Source organism: Centropristis striata, chromosome 12 (assembly GCF_030273125.1).
Source record: "Centropristis striata isolate RG_2023a ecotype Rhode Island chromosome 12, C.striata_1.0, whole genome shotgun sequence".
NCBI classification, from domain to species: Eukaryota; Metazoa; Chordata; class Actinopteri; order Perciformes; family Serranidae; genus Centropristis; species Centropristis striata.
Window position 1 is genome coordinate 20,289,206 of NC_081528.1, and position 20,093 is coordinate 20,309,298.

The 20,093-nt window shown below is 39.4% G+C and overlaps 1 protein-coding gene across 1 annotated transcript in view; it reads right to left on the minus strand.

Moving 5' to 3' along the window:
* Window positions 1-20,093, minus strand: part of nrg2b (neuregulin 2b) — a 71,414-nt gene that overhangs the window by 33,696 nt on the left and 17,625 nt on the right. Inside the window, exons 2-4 of the mRNA XM_059346396.1 lie at window positions 6,753-6,915; window positions 4,302-4,420; window positions 1,752-1,875 (exon numbers count right to left, since the gene is read on the minus strand). Coding sequence (XP_059202379.1) covers window positions 1,752-1,875; window positions 4,302-4,420; window positions 6,753-6,915 — 406 coding nt within the window. The remainder of the gene's footprint in view (window positions 1-1,751; window positions 1,876-4,301; window positions 4,421-6,752; window positions 6,916-20,093) is intronic.

Here is a 20,093-nt window from a genome sequence, read left to right on the forward strand (position 1 = left end):
GCTCATTCAAAGACAGAGAACAAGAATGGTCACTATACCCTGCCTATCAATGAATGCACAAAAACCACAAAGATGGTGGTGAAATAAACACAGGGAAACGACAGGTATTAAATGAATGTCTGAGCAGGCAGGGAACCCGCTGCGTTCTGTTGTTTTGTTGGAGAAATATTTGTCACTGCTGGCACCCGATCCACCGTCCTTTATCTCAATCCAAAGCTGACAAACTACACCAAGGATGGTAAGTTAACTTTAACTTAAGCTAGCTTGCATGTTTTTATTTTTAACCCATTATGCTCACAGTTCCCTGGCTGTGTTGTCATATGCCGGTGATTTTCTTTCTTTTACAGTGTAGTTTGGTTAGTCAGTGAGAAATCGGTAACACTGTGACAAAAATTGTCACTGGCAAGCATTGGTGGAAGGTAACTAAGTACATCTAGTCAAGTACTGTACCTAGGACATTTTTGAGGTACTTGTACTTTACTTGAGTATATCCATTTCATATAACTTTATACTTCTACTCCACTACATTTTGAGGCAAATATCATACTTTTTACTCCACTACATTTAGCTGACAGCTTTAGTTACTTTTCAGGTCAAAATATAACATAACAAAACCTGATCAATTTTAAATGATTAGACATTTTTATAAATTAAACTCCTAACAATATATATAGTTAAAAGAAGCCCTACCCTTACAAAAAAAACCAGCTTACATAAATACATCATGACAAATAATTTAATAATATATTTAGACTAAATATCCGAGTGGTTCCATTCTGCATAATGAGTAATTTTACTTTTGATACATACATTTTGATGCTGATACTTTTGTACTTTTACCTCAGTAAGTTTTGAATGCAGGACTTTTACTTGTAGTGGAGTAATTTCACAGTGTGGTATTAGTACTTTTACTAAAGTAAGCGATCTGATTCCAAAGAAGTTGGGAAACAGATGTTGAAAAACACTGTAAAACTGAATGTTTTGCAAATCGTTTTCATAAATATATACACTCATTTGCAATTTTATGCATTCTGTTTTCATTTATATTTTACACAGTGTCCATACTCTTTTTAAAATTGGGGTTGTAGTTGTTGATGGTATATACTTATATGGTCATAATGTAACTGTAACATGATGACAACATGAGCCACATTATGCCTAAGAACAACCCGTAGCTGTTCTAAAATCAATGTAAACAACGACCTCTTGTGCATTATTGCTTATTATTAAAAGAAAAATCAAATTAATAATAACAAATATTATTTGAAATGAAAACAGAACAACAGTTTAACTTGTCATTCTTTTCCATTAATTGAACAATTCTTCTTAAAAAAAATCTCACAACTTTCTGTGAAGTATTTTCTTCAAGCAAACTTCACTCACTGTAAACTTAAGTCATCCGCTAAGAGCAAAACAACCAGCTTCAATGCATGCAAACAAAATTTGCAAACAAAATTCTTTTTCAACCCATTTGTTCTTTACAAAAAAACAATTTTCTTCTGTTACAAACTGTAAATAACATGTCTCATACACAGTGCATAGTGAGTGGCAAGGTGTGCTGCAGGTGCATGTATGTGGGGAGGGTTCAGTACAACCAGGGAACAGAAGACAACGTAGTGCAGTGATCAGCAACACAGGGTCCCAGACCAGAGACACAGAGACAGAGAGAGAGAGAGGGAGGGAGGAGAGACAGGGGAGCGACTACACTGTGATGACTGAGGGGACGGGGGCCGACTGAGAAACCAACTTACTTGCAGGTCAGCTGGTTAAGACCATGAAAGAAGTAACAGTCCCCTCCGTTGACGCAGTAGGCTTTCTCCGTGTCATTGCAGCGCCTCGCATGACTCCCACCTGGAGACGGGGTGGTGGTGGCCACTACAAGGAGGACAGTTGGACATGAAACAAAAAATGCTGTCACCTGTTTGCTAAAATCACACTGTGCACATATTTTATGACAGCCATAGTATTAAATACCATATCACACTATGCCACATACCTTTCAGACCTCTTTAGTGAATTTCATAGAGCTTAGTGTAACCAATCTATCTACTTTTTGGGCAGGCATCAGTCACTTTCCTGTGCTCGCTGCAGCTCTCCAGCTCACAGCTGCTGGTTTTGTGAGTGGAGAGAGGCAGGTTCAGTCAGATACACCTGCTCCCCATCCACAACACACATCTGTCTTCTTCCTTTCAAACTTGAATCTTGAAAGCGTTTGGGTGTATTTAACAGAAACTTAAGGTGTGTTTCCACTATAGTCGAATACCCGGAATGAGGGGTCTCCCTCACCAAAACGCCCCCAATTTGAATATGAGCCGTCACTAGCGGCCGTTTGACCGGCCATTTTTCCCCCCTGAAAAAAGCTTGGTTGCTTATTGGATAGAGCTCTAAGCGGGATGTGACGCAGTACTCGACGCCACTACACGCGCCATTCTTAAAAGCCAGCAAAGTGGGGTAGTCACAACAACAACTTTATTATCTAGAACAGGGATGGGCAACAGGAGGCCCGGGGGCCTCATACAGCCCACACCCTCACTTGAAGTGGCCCTCAGTACAACTACATGCATTTGAGCATGAAATCTTGCAGTGCAGTGTAAAAATGCACAAAATTGCTTCCTGCAATTAATGTTGGTTTGCACTGAAAAAAAATAAATCATAGCTTTTTATATGCTTCAAACCTTTTGTATTCCTATTTATACTGTTATATATGCATTTGAGCATGAAATATGTTAAGTTACTGCACTGTAAACATATTTAATTGCAGTTTTATCATATCTGGTTAAGTGCACGGTCCTATATGTGGCCCTGTGGTAGTGTCGATGAAAACTGTGGACCCCTCCAGCATTTAAGTTGCCCATCCCTGAAGAAGAAGAAGATGGAGCAGCGACAAGAAACAGACAGCTCTGCTCCTCCCATCTCTGCGTTTCCTTCCTATTGTTTACGTTTGGCGTGGTTGAAACTGTCGCTAAGGGATTACGTGACGATTGGAAAACCATACGTCACCTCCGGAGTTTGTAAATCCCTCTAAGGGCCTTTTTTTGTAATATAGACACGCAGAGTGAGCGGACATTTGAGAGGGCGTGGCCTGAAACTTTCCCAGCAGCCTTTTTTTACCCTAATGGAAAAGTGCCTAAAATCTATTGTTCTGCGTAATGCCATTTCTGTTTTGTATCCCCCTATTTTCACAGCCTTTTAAATAACACATGACAAAGCACAATTTGATCACAGTCAGTGAATTTACATTGTGATTACATGATCAGATCTTTAATATTAAATAGATTTTATAATAAAAACAGTCAGGGCTGTAACTGTTTGTGTATTTGTGCTGAACTGTCCTGGTCCGGTGCATGCAGAATACACAGTATGTAGCTTAATGAAAGAAATGTGGAACCAAAGCACAAGTTCTGACCCCAAACTTTAAGCCAAACGACGTTAGCAACATGTGAGGTGGCGAGCAGAGCGAGTAAGCCACACTATGGTGAGCACAAATGAGTTGCTGGAACACCAGAGAGACAGAGTTGGGTTGAAGATAAGGGGTTTTGTCTGTGCTGCTCCACTGTTGTTGGGGATGTGAATGGGACAACATGCTAACACCCACATTTTCATTTCTATCATTTTATGTATTTTTGGGTTTTCAAATTCATAGTATAAGAGAATATTTTCAGTTTTATAGCCTGTTGTGTCCTGTTGCCTTTTGGGAAAGTGCTTTTGTTCAGTGTTCATTCAGTGCAATACATAAGAGTTTGAAATTATCCTAATTTTTATAATAAAAATAGTTTACCAAAGTTGCCAGTGGGCAAAATATTACCTCAGTCCCCAACAAGAAGATTTTTGCCTTTACAAACACGTTCTTATTCAATTGGGGTTTTCCCCTTGTCCTGAACTCACGTCGAACTGTGACTCCTAAACCTGAATTAAACTTCTGTGCATGTTACACCCCGAATACTAACCCTTTTATTCTGAAAAAAAAAGAAATCTTTGTGCAAAGGTAAGGTTGCTGCATGCTAACAGAATAATGGCTCTCATAGTTTTTTTTTAAATACAGGGTGATGAGAGTTTACTATCCAGGACAGATACCCATTGATCTTCAGAAATGGACAGAAAACCACAGTATCAAGTTTTAGGTTTTCAGAAAGACAGATGAAAGAAATTCCAAATGAAAAAAAATACATTCAGGAACAGAGGCTTGAAGATCAAAGCATATAAAAAGGGCCTTAATAGTTAAAAGTTATCTTGATGATTATTAAGTTTCAACGTGAAATGATGATAGACAGACAGAGACAGATAGATGTGTCGTTGCTCACAGATCTGCACGCTGATTATACTTGTGACGTTTTCTTGTCCTAGTGAGTTTTCAGCCACACAGGTGTAGTTGCCAGAGTCTTCCACACGGACACGACTGATCTGCACCTTTGAGTTTTTTCTTCAGTGAAGGGGAGCGAGAGACACAGACAGAGGAGCGAAAGAGAGAGTGATACAGAGCAGACATAAAGACATATCAGTTATTGTTGTTTAAAAAAAGCAGCATACCCATCTGTGACTGAATGAAACATTTAGTTCTCGTTCCCAGCCCAGACAAGTAATATCATTCTATACAAATGTTCATAGTGATTGGCCATAAAAGCAATTTGGACATTTATAAAGTTCAAACCAGACGGGCTTCGCCTAATCTTTACAGGATTACAGGAGCTGATTACAAGTAAAAAGTAGATGATAACTGAAAAAAAGCAAGACAAGCACTCAATCAGAGCATAAAATAAACAACAAGCTTAATATTGCTATACAACAGTAAATAATGTCTTGCAGAAGTGTGTGTGTAAATATGTGCAAAATAAGGGTTTATTACATTCTCTAAAGTTCCTTCAAAAAGGAATATAAAACTTAAAACAAGCTTTTTAGTGGCTTAAATTATTAATAAAAATTAATAAAAATTGAGCAGGAGAAAGACTGATCTGTAACTCTACCGGGTAAATAATGTGTGTTTGTCTGATGTAACCAATGCAACAAAAGTAGGACACTGCCTGATAATACTGCTTGGGAAGACGTGTTGATATGATCTGAACAGTATCAGCAATATTTCACTAGGCACATAAACGGATAGGTTTTGATTTTTCCAAATGTATCTTAATACGACACTCAATGCACATACAGAGTGTACTGTATATTAAAAGAGTTGTGGGTCACTGTACTCATTCCTCCTCTCCTCAGTGACCTCAAAGCACTCCTTTTCTAAGGATGCTGTAAGATATGGGGACAAAAGATGTAGTCCATGTATAGTAAAAAAAAAGCCTTGTACCGTCCAGCTAAAGCTAACATGAGGCTTCAGTTGTAAGAAGTCAGAATGAAATCTTCTCCCTGGCAGTCGAGTCTTGCTACTGTTGATGTTCAGTCAGGGAAACAAACCTGATTCGACTACCAGGACGTAGTCCTCCGCCTCCTCCACCGAACTTCACTTTGTATTTTTTGTTTGTTTACTCTGGTCCGATGGTCAGTTGATGAGCTTGTAAACTTGGAACTTTTTCCCCTTGGTTTTGGTGGCTTTTCTCACAGAAAAATCCAAGCGAACCAACATGCATCACTACAAACCGTGTGAGAACATTCACTCCACTTATTGGTCACATGTGTCCTAAGCAGGAGTAGTAAAGTAAATTCAAGTTCCTGTTCATTTGACTAGAGCATATTTCTGTGAGAGAAACATTGCTTTGCAGTTCTCCAGCTACCTGCTGCTACCATTACACCAGCTGCTACAGTTTGCATGCTCTGCCGCATCCCAGAATGCAAAGCACACCCTGGAACAGGAGCTGTTTTGCTTGAACTTGCAGAGTGCATGTGGTATTTGGGTCAGAATAAAGGTCGGATCACAATTCCACCACAAACAAACTGCTCCAGAGCTTGTTTGGAACTAGACGGGACCACCTCCTCAAAGGGATTCTGTGTGATTGTCTTGGTCTGCAAAGTATTATGATTATTGTGGGCACACCTGCTTTATTGGTATATTTAGAATATTTTCACTGCTTTAACTTGCTGTCAGACAGCCCTTTCTAACAGGGAACTTAAGCTGTTCTATCCGTCTATGCTCTGTTTAAAGCCATCAGGCTCTTTTGACAAAAGCAGTCATTTTACCTCACAGAACACTGGAGTTGCTGGTCTAGTTTGTTTGCGTTATTGTGTGACTTTGGTGTTTTAAAGGTTCAGATTAGTTCAGATTCACCAAAATCACACAATAACACAAACAAACTAAACGATCAAGGCAGGGGGTCACCAGTGACTGCGAGATAAAATTACTGTTTTTGTCACTGGAGGCTGGTGGTTTTAAAAAAAGAGCATAGATAGCAGCTTCTGTTCCCCCTCGAAAGACGTTTGACAGCAATATATATATATATATATATATATATATATATATATTATACCACCATCTACTTTAGGTAATAAACTGGCTATGGATAAGTACCTCATACAACCCCACTCCATAAATCTAAACTATCCCTATAAATGTTTGTGCTCTTTCACTGTGTCTGTGTTCATCATAGATATAAACAGAAAAGGACAGTCAGTAAAAGACCAATTTTCTACTAATAGACATAGTGTGGGTGCAGTGTGAAGTTGCCCAGGGTCACCAAAACAGAGCTGCATGCAAGGAGCCATTACAGTATGTACAGCATGTGCTTAAGGAAGCAGTCATCTGTCTGGATTTGGGGCATTTTCAAAGTTCTTAGCGTGAATATGAAGAAAAATATCCAGTGTGACAAACTCACTTGTTGGTCTTTATTTTGAGGTCTCTGCCTTTCTGAAGCTCATGTCCATCTTTGTACCAGCGAAAGGAAGGGCTGGGATTCCCCGACGCCTCACACTTCAAGTACAGCTTGTCCCCTTCCACCAGAGACTGGCCACGCGTCAGCCGGAGCTTAGGAGCAGAGGCTGGACAGAAAGAGGGAGAGGAAGGGAGCAGAGAAAGAAAATCAAAGCTTGCATTATCGAAATTAACTACAGACATTCAATTAATCTATCCATTTAATTGTGAGTGTGTGTGTCTTTGTGTTTTTGTGTCTGTGACTTAGTGTGTGTTTATGTGTGTGTGGCTGGTGAAAATCTGTTAGCAATGGTTCAGGTGTCAGGGTCAAAACCTGAGGCAACAGGTCAGAGTTCACATGACAGATGGCCTCAGGACGGAAATCAATAATACGACACAATTGCGCGCCTGCGCACACACACACACACACACACACACACACACAGGAAAAGCATTTGGGTCTGAATCCTGAGAAGCAAGTGAAAACTAATAGAGAAAAAATTCTCCCCTCAGAAACTCTGCAGTAGATTTTCACTATGGAGCAATGTGGGTGTGTTTACATGTGTGTGTGTGTGTGTGTGTGTGTGTGTGTGTGTGTGTGTGTGCGTGCGTGCGTGCGTGCGTGCGTGTGCATGTGCGTGCGTGTGTGTGCGTGCGTATGTGTGTGTGTGAGCGTGCATGTGCTTCATCAGTCTCAGGAGAGTTTCCCTCTCTCTCTCTTCTCTCCTTAAAAACTACAACAGACTGCATCACTGACACCAGTGCAGGCAGCACAAGCACACAGAAGCTAAAGCAAAGAGACAACTCAGCAGCATCTAGTACCATTTATACACACACATGCACACACACACGCACACACACACACAGCCAATGAGCACAAATGTGGGCCTGACACACACCCGTCGGCTTGCATACACATACACACAGTGTTTAAGTGATCGCACACGCTTGATCAACTGTGAGGCAACTGTTGTATAGAGCCACAGCTCCTCGCAGCACTGCTGCATCCCTCCATTTACTCCTCAGTAGATACTGTATGTGGATGTTGAGCCTCAACAAGACATTGCAAGTCTATGTATATCTCATAAATCTTGTACATTTTCACCATATACTTAACACCGCAGGTTGTATATCCTGTGAAAACCTTATAACTTTTTTTTATATTTAAGGATTTAATCAGGAGGAAGGGAGACAGACAGACAGACAGACAGACAGACAGACAGAGACAGACAGACAGTCAGACAGGTTTCCGGGTTAGAATTTCAACCAATATGTCTGATATTAATCCAAAACAAAAAATAATCCCCAGTGACAGTCAATTGGCCCTAACTTCATGTAAAGACATCACTGTCGGGAAAGAAGAAGCATTTTTGCAACATGAGAAATGAAACATGAGAGATCACTCTGTCAAAGCCTAAATTTAGATTCTGGTGGATTTGGGAAGGCTGACCCGTTTTGTTAAACATTGAGAAGTGGACAATCAGTTCAACTTCGAGGTTAGCGACAGTAACTTTAATAATAACACAATGAACACCATATTTCTGTTTTAGAGAATACTACACGAACATAGCACTGAGCATAAATGCCTGTGCATGCTCATAGATCACATACCATCTGCAGAGGCCCACGCCATGGTGTCTTTTCAGATATAATATATAAAGCTATATAAACATGAATCTTAATGCATTGCAGAATAATGCAATTAATGCAAGTCAGAATGGAGGTAAAAAAGAGAACCTCCATGAAGTACCATCCAAACAGCTTGCAGTTATGTAAGTAGGATTTAAGTAGGATTTTTAGACTCACAACAGAACAAGCAGCACATCTTTAAATCCAGTTCTCACATTTTGTGAGATTTAGTCTTGTCACAGACACGACACACACTCTTGATGTATAATTCCACGTCACACCAGAGTAAATCATCTCAACATCACCAGATGCTCTCTCTCTCTCTCTCTCTCTCTCTCTCTCTCTCTTTCTCTCTCTCCTGGCTTGTAATGAGTTATGCTGAAGAATAGCCCTAAATGTCACTGTCATCATATATTTTTTTGAATAATTTGCCTGCTATTTTGGTATTTTCAAGAAAAAGCTTTCTCTTTTTTTGAGGCTCCACATGCCTACGTCAATACAGGACCGCCTGTTGAACCTTGACTCAACCCAACTCTCCGATAAACCCTCTGCACCACCTGTCTAATACCAAACAGCACAGAAAAAAAACAGAGCTTTATATTGCAATGTTTTTGTGTTGCATCCCATTGGCCAAAAAAAAACAATTAATGCTACTTAGGAAAAAAGACATTGTTCAATATTAATTTCTACAGTAAGAACAGTTTATCGTGTGCCAGTTCCAGAAAGTTCCAGAAATGGTTTCGAACAGCCGACCAGCAACTCCAAAACTGATAATTTGACTTTCAGACCCATTTCACATTATAATGGTTGGGTAACAAGGTTTCCCACTTTTCCCTTTTTATCCCTCGTCCTGTGGCCAACATTTTGAGATGATGTCCCGCATTTTGATTATCTCTAGTTTTCAAAAGTCAAACCACTACAGGGAGGATGCTTTTCTAAAGTCTGGCTTTTATCCAATGACTGTGAAGAAGGCAGGGAAGGCTGTCATCGCGGCTGTTACATGTCAATCAAACTGCACACATGTGGGTCAAGTGCAGGTTTATTTGTCACCGTTTTTGCTTCACTATGCCCAATGGGGAAAATTGTGAGTCATCACAGAGTCACAAGCTATGCAGATTTAGGCGGTATATGATGGTGACTGTCACAAAGGAAAGGAAATGTAGCCACAACAAAGACAGGGAAAGCAGATTTAACTGGGTGAAGGCAGTGGAGACGCTACGTTGAAAAACTTATTTTTCAGTTTGTCACAGCAAGGAAAACCATGTGAAGTGATAAAGTTAACGTTTTAAGTTACCTCTCAGCATTGTTAAGATTTCCCACATTGTCCCACACAGCATAATCTTTGTCCCACATTTGGTTTGTTGGGATCTGGTCAAACAATGTGCTTGGCCTGAGCATGTAGGTGAGACAGGAGCCAGGGTTTGAACTCTCTGGCTTTCTGTATTTATTTCTTATACAACTATATCTAGGGTCGGGCGATATGCCAGTATATACCGTGTAACTAGGGTTGGATTGGCTGAGTACCGATTTACGCATCTGGTTGTTTTTAAACCACGTTAGTCGAATGACTGCAACAAAAATTATGCTGAAACATTTACTGTCATTGATGGTCACGCCAGCGTCTCTGTCCCCTCCTCCTCCACACATGTTGTGACAGCCAGCCTGTCCACGCCCTCCTATCCACCCCTTAGGTACGTTGTGCGGCGCCGAAGGACTTTCATACAGTTTTCATTAAGACAGATGCTTTTGTGCTTTTTTTGGTTGTGGACTCTGAGCTTCTGGTTATTATAAAAAGGGATACGCTGAAAAGTATTACCTTTGTGTGGTTTAAGTGTTGCTGATATAAAATTGCGTAGGGTTGTATTTAAAAGATAAGGGTAAATCTAAACAATATAAAAACCTGACTGACCCACAATCTCACATGCCAGGAGAGAGACCTGTGTTCAAATGTGAACAGTACCTAAATCTAAGTGTGACTGTATTGAGCAATACCATTTCTACTGTGGTAGCTATTCTCGCACATCCCATGATTGCATGTAGGGGTGGGCAATATGGCCCTAAAAGATTATCACAATATTTAAGGGTATTTTTGAGATAACGACATTCTTGACGATATTACAAAATACTGAAAAATATATAGAAAATTATATTTTAGTCTGTATAAATAAATAAAAAACAAAAAACAATCATAAATCTAAAATGTTGTGTAAATTGCAAGTCTATACAGTGGCCAAATACAAAAAAAATGACTTTTGTCTCTTGAGTATTAGAAAATAATTAAAAATATCCATCTAGGGGGTCCGGGGGCCCCACCAGGATAATTAGTTTTCATAAAAGCCCAAATTTGGTGCCTCTCACACATTCTAATGCCACTATTCTATCATATACACTGATCTTATCATTGCCGATTTCAAAGAATAATTGTAAAGGAGAATAAGGGTTCTAGTATGTTTTATTCAAAGCATCTTATTTTGACACTCGCAAACATGCAAAATAACTTTATATTATGAATAGTGTAGATATACTTTCAGTAGCTTGAAATGTGACGTTAGCACAGCACATGAGAGTCTGGCGAGCTGCCATGATCTAGGTCATTATTGGAAACCCTTACGCCACTACGTCAAGAAGTAGACATGTTGCCAATATCATGATATGCATTTTTTTTACTCATAAAAAATACATAACGGTATTGTTGTGAACGATACGATATGGCACACCCCTAATTGCATGATCAGGTGAATCCAGTGAATTGTACAGTGAACAGTGAAGTTGTAAATACAGAGCAGGAAGAGGCAACCTGTCAACCTTAAAACCTGTAATATTTGAAAGGATTGTTCAAGGATTGTGATATAAAGTTATATATCGTGACCATATTGCCCACCCCTAATTATGTCTTCATTTTTTAATGTGAGGCACAGAATGCAACACTACAAATGTATTTCAGGAGAGACTTTCTAAGAATGTGCACCATTACACCCTAATTAAACAAAATCCAGTCTCTCCTGTCTGTGACAGCCGGCCGGCTTTTCACCCCATCTTCCAGTGGGAACAGCTATAAACACTTTTGCCCCCTGATATGGTTGGACAACAGCTCATAAGAAGTATTTCTTTTTTAGTATAACCCAACTCTTATACTCCTGCAATGTACCACACCAGGTTAAGGCTAGAGGAGACACACATAAAACCACATACTTTATGCATTAAATCAATATGATCGGTCATATTTATCAGGCTGAGCCTTTTCTGGGACCTGCTTCAGGACAGTGCTAGATAGAAGTTATTATGGGAAACATTCTGTGTGTAACTCACATTTAAAACAAGGCTGAGTTACCAGGAACCTTTATTATTTTGGCAAAAAAGCATAAAGTCAGAACTCCCCACTTAACTCTCTTTTCTCTTGTCATGACAAACAGTTTTTCATAAGAAAATGAGCAGCCTCCTTGCTGTTTTCCTCCAGCATTTTGCTGAATTTATTTTGCAGGACACTAAGAGGAAATCATGGGAACTGTAATCTAATAATAAAGTTTCATATGTGGAAAAGAGATGAGATTTAATTTTGGGAGGGGCGACTTTAGGCCAGTACCAGCAGTACTGATTTGACATTTAGACTCACAATGACAAAATACCTCTGAGAATAATAATCTCTGTTTATATTTGCCGTTTTCAAAAGCAAGTTACAAAGTGCTTACACACAGTCAGTAAATACGTTAGAAATAATCAACAGTAAATTAACTAGAAATGCCACCAAACAAAAGAAAGAAAATATAGTAAGAGGACATAAATAACACACTAGAGTCAAATACATGCAAAGAACATAAAGCAAAGATACTCATTCAGCTTCCATTTTAGAAAACAGTTCAGCATCATTAGTAAAAACAACAATCATTGACTGTAACAATAAATAAGTCCAGGTGTTGCACGACAAAGCTACTCTGCACAAACTACAGTGAACATATTGTATCATTTCACTGCAGCTTCAAGAAACACGAAGCATGACCGGTGTTAAAAACCAGACAGAAATGATAGTTTGTGTGTCAGAAACCAGTGAGTTCATTTAAAATATGTGTGGGAGAAAGGGAGTGAGGTGTTAAAATGAAATTTAGGTCTCCACAGATTGGAATATTTTTCTAGAGCTTGGCAAAACACACACACACGAGTAGGAGGTTAAGACACACAGGAGGAGAAGTAGAGGACAGCCAGTTTGTCCATACATCCAGCGTTAAAGAACAGCCAATCCTTCTGTCAATCTATTAATCAATCCCTCCAAACTAGCTCCAGTAGTCAATTCAATCACATTTGCAGGAGCAGTTTCTCTTTCTCAGTGCTATTCCCAGTGTGTGGCCTAGCTCTATAGATGCCCACTTAAAGGCATAACATCCTCAGATTCTCTTTGAACATATAGAACATGAGCCTGTTTTCATCAGCACATCCTGTGAAGAAGTGTTGAGATGTATTTTAATAGGCTACTGCAGAAATACTACAGTCCCTTTTGACAATTCACAAATACCCAAACTCCTTGTACTATGTTTACATGGAAACACAGAGAGTGATAGTGATGACATAATAAGAGCAGGATACCCACACATTTACCATTTAATAGAAAGCAAATTTCTTAAGGTTGGTAATGATATATTTTTCTTCTTGTATGGTTGATGAATTTACAACATAATCTCTATAAACACATATCTGCATATGAATGCATAATCTGTATCGGAAGTGTTCTGGTTTACGTTTTTAGTCTGAAAAGTATTTAACCATTGATTTTTGATCGGGCTTTTGTTGATTGCAGATTTGTGTTCTACATTCTTTTTCTTTTTGTATATTTGTAAAAAAAAATGTTTTTTTAAATCACTTGTAGACGTCTCTCAACTCCACTAACCCCAAGTTGCTTATCGGACCGTAAACTATGGCCGGTGCAAGGAGAGTCTTGGCCCAGATATTTATTATCTATATCAGTGGTTGTCAAATGGGGGTACGCATACCCCTGGTGGTACGTGAGGCACTCCAGGGGGTACGTGAGATTTTAAAATATACATTTAAGAAGAAGCATCCATGTAAAAATCATTTAAAAATAATTATTTAATAAATATTTTAGGGAAATATAAATATAAGTTCATAAAATTAATTTTATATTCAGTAGGCTATTCAATTTCATGATCCTAAAAACCCAGAGTCTCCCCCATACCAGGATGGTTTGACCCAACCTGTCATATGCCACCTGGCATCACCTGTCAATCACTTGACAACTCAAAGATAGAGTCGTGGTTGAAGTGTAGCAGTTATAGTTTTAAATGGTTATATGCTCACTGTTTTTACTACATTAGTTTGAATGGGCAGCTGTGGCTCAGTTGGTAGAGTGTTCACCCAGTGATCGGAGGGTTGGTGGTTCAATCCATGAACCACCAATGGCAGCCTACATGTCGAAGTATCCTTGAGCAAGATACTGAACCCCAAATTGCTCCCGATGCTGCTTTCATCGGTGTGTGAATGAATTCCCAATGGTGGCAGGTGGCACCGTTTAGGGTAGCCTCTGCCACCAGTATGAATGTCTGTGAACGGGTGAATGAGCGCAATCTGTAGTGTAAAGCTCTTTGAGTGGTCGCAAAGCGACTAGAAAAGCGCTATATCAGTGCAGGTCCATTTACCAATCACTACATTTTAGTGATGAGAAATATTTGCAATAAATTTAGTCATGGATTATTAACATTTAAAATGTTTTAAATAGTTTTTTTTTTTCAAATGTTTGAATTTTGTATGTGTTTATCAATTCCAAAGTTTAATAAATTAGACACTGATGGCACAGTGCTCTGTTTTTAAGTCTTTTTTTCGTTTAACCAAAATGCTTTGCCCTGGTTAGGGGGTACTTGGCTGAAAACATATTTCACAGGGGGTACATCACTGATAAAAGGTTGAGAATCACTGCTCTAGATATCCACTGGCTACACTGGAACCCCACAAATATCAACCCCTGCCCCCAGAAACTATATTGTCATCAGACTGATAGCCAATGGGATGGGATTTTAAAAATTAACCAAAACCACAATCTTTCTCACATGGAAACCACCGTTTTTTAGAAGCCTAAACCTCACACAACAGTCAGGATGACCCCGTCTGTGGTGTCAAAGTCATGTGCTGTGAACACCAACCACCTCCCCATGACTTCTGTGCAGTACAAGATCATGACACTTCCTTGATTGGAAATAAACGTTGCCAGAGAACATAATCAAGGCAGCAATTAGGTTTCCTAATGAAAGGTAACTGGCAAAGTAAATTAGTATAAACATTAGTTCTAGGATAAAGGGTCAGAGCCACAGATTTTACAGATGCAAGACAGCAAGAGAAAACCATTAAGTCTGTTTTCTTTGCAATATATTTAATCCTGTATGTTCAATGTCAGTGCGGGAAAACCTGACATTTACCATGCATGTTTTAGGTAGCTATTTCCTGCTATTAAACTCTATTGTAATACCAGGAGTACCTGCACACTGGGATCAGAGCTCCCTTTAATCTTATTAGTGACATTATGACCAACAGGTCTTCCTCGGACATATACCAACAGGAAGGAAATGAGAGATATATATAGCAAAATGACCAGTGACATCATAATCATAAATCAAATTACACTCCATTTACCTGCCCTGACATGTAATAATGTCATCCACATTCTACCATGAAGCTAATTAGATCAACCAGAATGGGGATTCAAGGGGATTTGTCCTTTGATGCAAGACTTGCCACACATTACTTGTTCTTAAAAACACTTTGCCAGCTGGATGTAATAATCCTATTTGTTTCTAAGGCGAAATCGCTCTCTCGAAACAAATTTGCAGAATAAGGCAAATAATTCAACTAGTTTTCAAGGAAATCCTTAATTTGCATTGGAATAAGTGGAATCATTTTACCCCACTGACACATTTTTCTTTCTTTCTTGTTTTAAGTAAGATAACACTATATTTTAAAGATGGATATTACTACCGTAGCTTCACTTTACAGCCATCCAGATGAGACTCATCACCTGGTGAGTCTGAGGTGACTGTGAGGCTGTAAGAGTGGAAATGAGTGGTAAAAGTCGGCCTGAAGCAGCTGTGAGTGGTGAGCCTGGTTACCAATGAGCACATCCCTCTCTGGGACGCTCTCCTCAGGCAACATGGAAGTTTTTGTCAGCCTGGGAATGTTAGCTGAAAACCAGAAGAAAATTACCCTTCATGGATGTGACGCCCACATTTCACGAGTGTGACGGTGTCGGATTGATTGAATCGCTACACATTCCCACTCCAATTTGAACTCATTTTAAAAATCTGACGTAACACTTCAAGTCACTTTAAATATTCACACACCCTTATGAGTTTTCCTTTCAAAATGATCCCAATGAAATGAGCAATAATGTATGTTTCTGGGTGTGTATTAGGGCTGCAGATAAACAATTATTTTCAGTGTCAATATTTTGATTGATTTCTCGAATAATCTATTATTTGAAAAATTACTCCAGTGTTCCACAAAGCCCAAGATCACGTCCTCAAATGTCTTGTTCTGTCTGGAAACTAAAAAATGAATCTTTGCAGCTTTAATGTGTATGTATGTTTATTGAATTGTTATTATATTGACATGTAAAAAGTGACAGTCAGATCTTCACTGCCCTTAGTTTAGATGTGATTAATTTATAAATTAATGATATGGATTTATCATTAACGGTTGGCTCTTTCAGTTACTCAAAGATATAAAAAGCTGTAAAACATATAAAGAACCTTTCTGCACACTGCATACTGTTGCTGCTGGATGGTCCAAAACCAAGTCACAAATGCTGAGGAGGAGGAATTTACTGTGAAGGCTTCTCCATTAAGTCTTAAAACCACTCTCTCTATGCCAGAATCACATTAGCACCTATAGGGTACATTAGGATGTTGGAATGATGATGTTTTAAATAAGTAATTCCATTGATATTTCCATCTTGCCTCATTTTCACTGCATTAATTACAGGATACACATGTAAGACAGCCCAGGGATCCCACTGCAGGGCAAAAAGGTGACTGTGGACATGCATAAAACACAGCACCTTATAAACATCTGAGACACTCCTACTTTAATAAATATATGGAAAAAGACGTTGACCGATTTTTAAGGACCAATATAATATTAATAATAATAATAATGATAATTTGAGGCAGTAAAAAGTCGATAGCTGGTAAATATTATAATTAAAAGTATACATAATTATACTTTTTTTTTTTTTCAACCAAAAATGCTTTGCCCTGGTTAGGGGGAACTTGGCTGAAAAAATATTTCACAGGGGGTACATCACTGAAAAAAGGTTTAGAACCACTGGTTTAGATTATAATCAGGCATTTAATAACATGCACACAGATCTTTTCAGCCCTCAATTGATCATATATGGCCCATAGTCGTGCTAGGCTTGAACTTACAGTCGCATTATAAAGACCATGCTTTCTAGCTAAAAAAAAAAAAAGACAGTATGCTTTTGGCAGAGCCACTTAATGCATTAATACTACTATGATGAACAACCTTATCACGATCAATGATTTACAAATTAAACTGTCTTATATGAAGTTAACTTTTATGTAAACATTTACTTTCTTAGATACGCATTACAGAGCCTCCTTGAACACAATGATGAATGTCCCCGTGTGACTGGTGGACGCGGCGCAGCCATCACCTACTATTATAGCCCAGCTCTACCAATAACAGCAATTTTCAAAACGTCCTATCGGCACTGAATAATCAAGAAAACTGATAAACAGGTTGGCCTGTAAAATGTTTTCATTAAAAGATGTCAATCTTTAAAAACAGACCAGTGCAAAGCAACCACTGACAGATCAGGGGCTGAATGATCCATTTATCAATTTGTAGATATCCATGTCTTTATGTTTATAAAGCAAGTCTAAGTTCTGTAAATACGGCAAAAGCATCAAAATGCTTCAACCACAGAGAAATACACAGCCTGTTTTCAGAAACTGTGCCTTTAAATGAGCCATCAGGACTTCTGTAATGTTCTGATGATACAACTATACTACATATATCCATAAAAGTGCTGCTACAGTGCCACTACATTAATTCACTGGCTGCAATGACAGCGTAATTGGGGATGACCCACAGTCACTGACGTTAATGTAAGGGTGAATACACGTATATTCAGACAGACAGAAAATATATATATTTTTTAAATTAAAACATTTAAACATGTACGTGTAGAAACCCAAAATACAAGAATGAAACTGAAAAGGAGCGTAATACAACGTAGGTTTCCTTTAAATAATTTACCACAGATGAGTTCAACACTTTAACAGACTGTCAAATCTCCATACTGTAAAATATTGCTAGTACATGACGTCAACCTTTGAATGGTTGTAAAATCCCAATGCGAAGCCTTTTTTTACCACCCTCTTTATTTTGTACCTGTAAAATTATTAGTAAATAAACTGGAGAACATCCAAGTAAGCCTATAAATCCTGTGGGGCCCGTCAAAACCTCTTCTAAGGTCTTGCAAAAAAAATACTTATTTCTGGCAGCACTGCTTGCTAACAAGCACATAAAAAATATAGTGGATGAAACAGAAATAGATGTTAAATTGACTTAATTTGTAAATATGTTGAAGTTGAGGTTCAGTTTGATCAGGAAATATTCGTACTACTGCAGACATTAAAAAAGCAAAGCCTGCACAACAATTTATGTTTGCATAAAAAGAGAGAGTGAGAGAGAGAGAGAGGGAGAGACTGTGAAATGCATGTGCACCAACACAATTAGAGTAGATTCACACATCCCACACACCACAGGCACCAAGCAAGCCATAACAAGTCTAATTCTGCAGCTGCAATTTACACACAGATTTTCCACAGCACTGTCAATGTGTATGAACGTGTATAGGTGTGTGTGAGAGAGTGCCTTCATGTGAACATGTGTGCTGCACAGATGTGCATACGAGCATTTTATTGTCTGCACTGATGGATACGCGTGATTGTCTGTGTGTGCAAATGTGTATTGAATGCGTGTGTGTGTGTGTGTGTGTGTGTGTGTGTGTGTGTGTGTGTGTGTGTGTGTGTGTGTGTGTGTGTATGTGTGTGTGTGTACTGTAAGTTGCTGATCCAAGCCTTCTGTATCACTGAGTGATGAGAGAATTCCTCAGTGAGAGCACAGAGGGGTGGGGGTGGTGGTTTGGGGTGGGTGGTAGGGGAGCCTCAAATGGACAGCATTGTCTGGCCAATAGCCTGTGACCAGCCTGCTCCACTAGCCAATCACACGTGACCAGCGCTCCCATCAGCCGTCCATCAAGAGGTCCTTCTTTCAAGGTCAGCTGATGCTCCCTCCCTCCTCTCTCTCTCCCTCTCTCTCTCTCTCTCTCTCTCTGACCAGCAAAGCAGGCATCAACAAAATTGATCTGATTTCCTGCTAAGCATGATCCAATAACAGAGAGTGATATGGAAGCCAAACCAATTAGGTGTGTTCGCAGGCAGGTAAGGCACATGGTCAGCAACATGCCTGCACACATGGGCAGAACGTGTGTGTGTGTGTGTGTGTGTGTGTGTGTGTGTGTGTGTGCTGTGAGTCAGCTGACAAGCTGGCGAGCGAAGAAACAGAGTACATTCATAAAATGTACAAAGACAAGTTGAGAGGAAAGCGATGCATGTCGTTTTGGATGAATCTGCAAACACACTGTATGTTTTATGTTCTGTTGTATGTGTCTAGTGTGTGTATTCGTGTGCAAGCGTGCCAGCGTGTGTGTTCATGTATAAAAGAGAGGAGCTCCTTCTATCTCATTCTCCGATCAGTGTGATTTCTGCAGCGCACAGCTGTCACCATGGAAACCAGGGAGGGAGCAGGAGATAGAGAGAGAGAGACAGAGAGAGAGAGAGGATGTAAGGCAGAAATAAAGGGGAAAAAAGACTGAGAAAGTGTAGGAGCGAGCGTGAGAGAGCATGTGTGAGAGGGAGGGAAAGGGTGAAAGAAAGAAAGAAAAAGAGAGAGAGATGAGCGTTGGTTGTTGAATGATAGCAGTCACAACAGGCCCTCATGCAGTATCACCCAGCTAACCTCTGCACAGCAGCAACACCAAGCCCAGGGCAACCCTCCATGTATATAAGTGTGTGTGTTGCAAGCAGAGAATACTTGGCAGTGTGTGTGTGTGTGTGTGTGTGTGTGTGTGTGTGTGTGTTCCTGTCACATCCACATTTGATAAAGAAAATCATTCTGTGTGGATGTATGTGCGTGGTTGCAAGAGTGATTGTCAATAAATCATTCCCTTCCTCCCCTTTTTGTTATTTTGTAGTCACATAAACACATACACTGACACACATATACTCACAACCACAACCACACACATGCACACAAACACACACACACACACACACACACACACACTGACTTGACCTTGTCTCTCAACGCTGGTGTTGTGCATTGTTCTATTGGCTGCAGTGAGATCTATTTAAGTATAAATACACCCTTCAGATTCAACAGAAATCAGGTTCTTTTCAAACACACACACAAAAAGCTACACACACACACACACACACACACACACACACACACACACACACACACAGTCTTATTTGTGTGTGAGTGTGTGTGTGTGTGTGTGTGTGTGTGTGATAGTTGTATGTCTGGAAAAAGAGGGTGATACAGAGAAAAAAGGATAGATAGATAGATAGATAGATAGATAGATAGATAG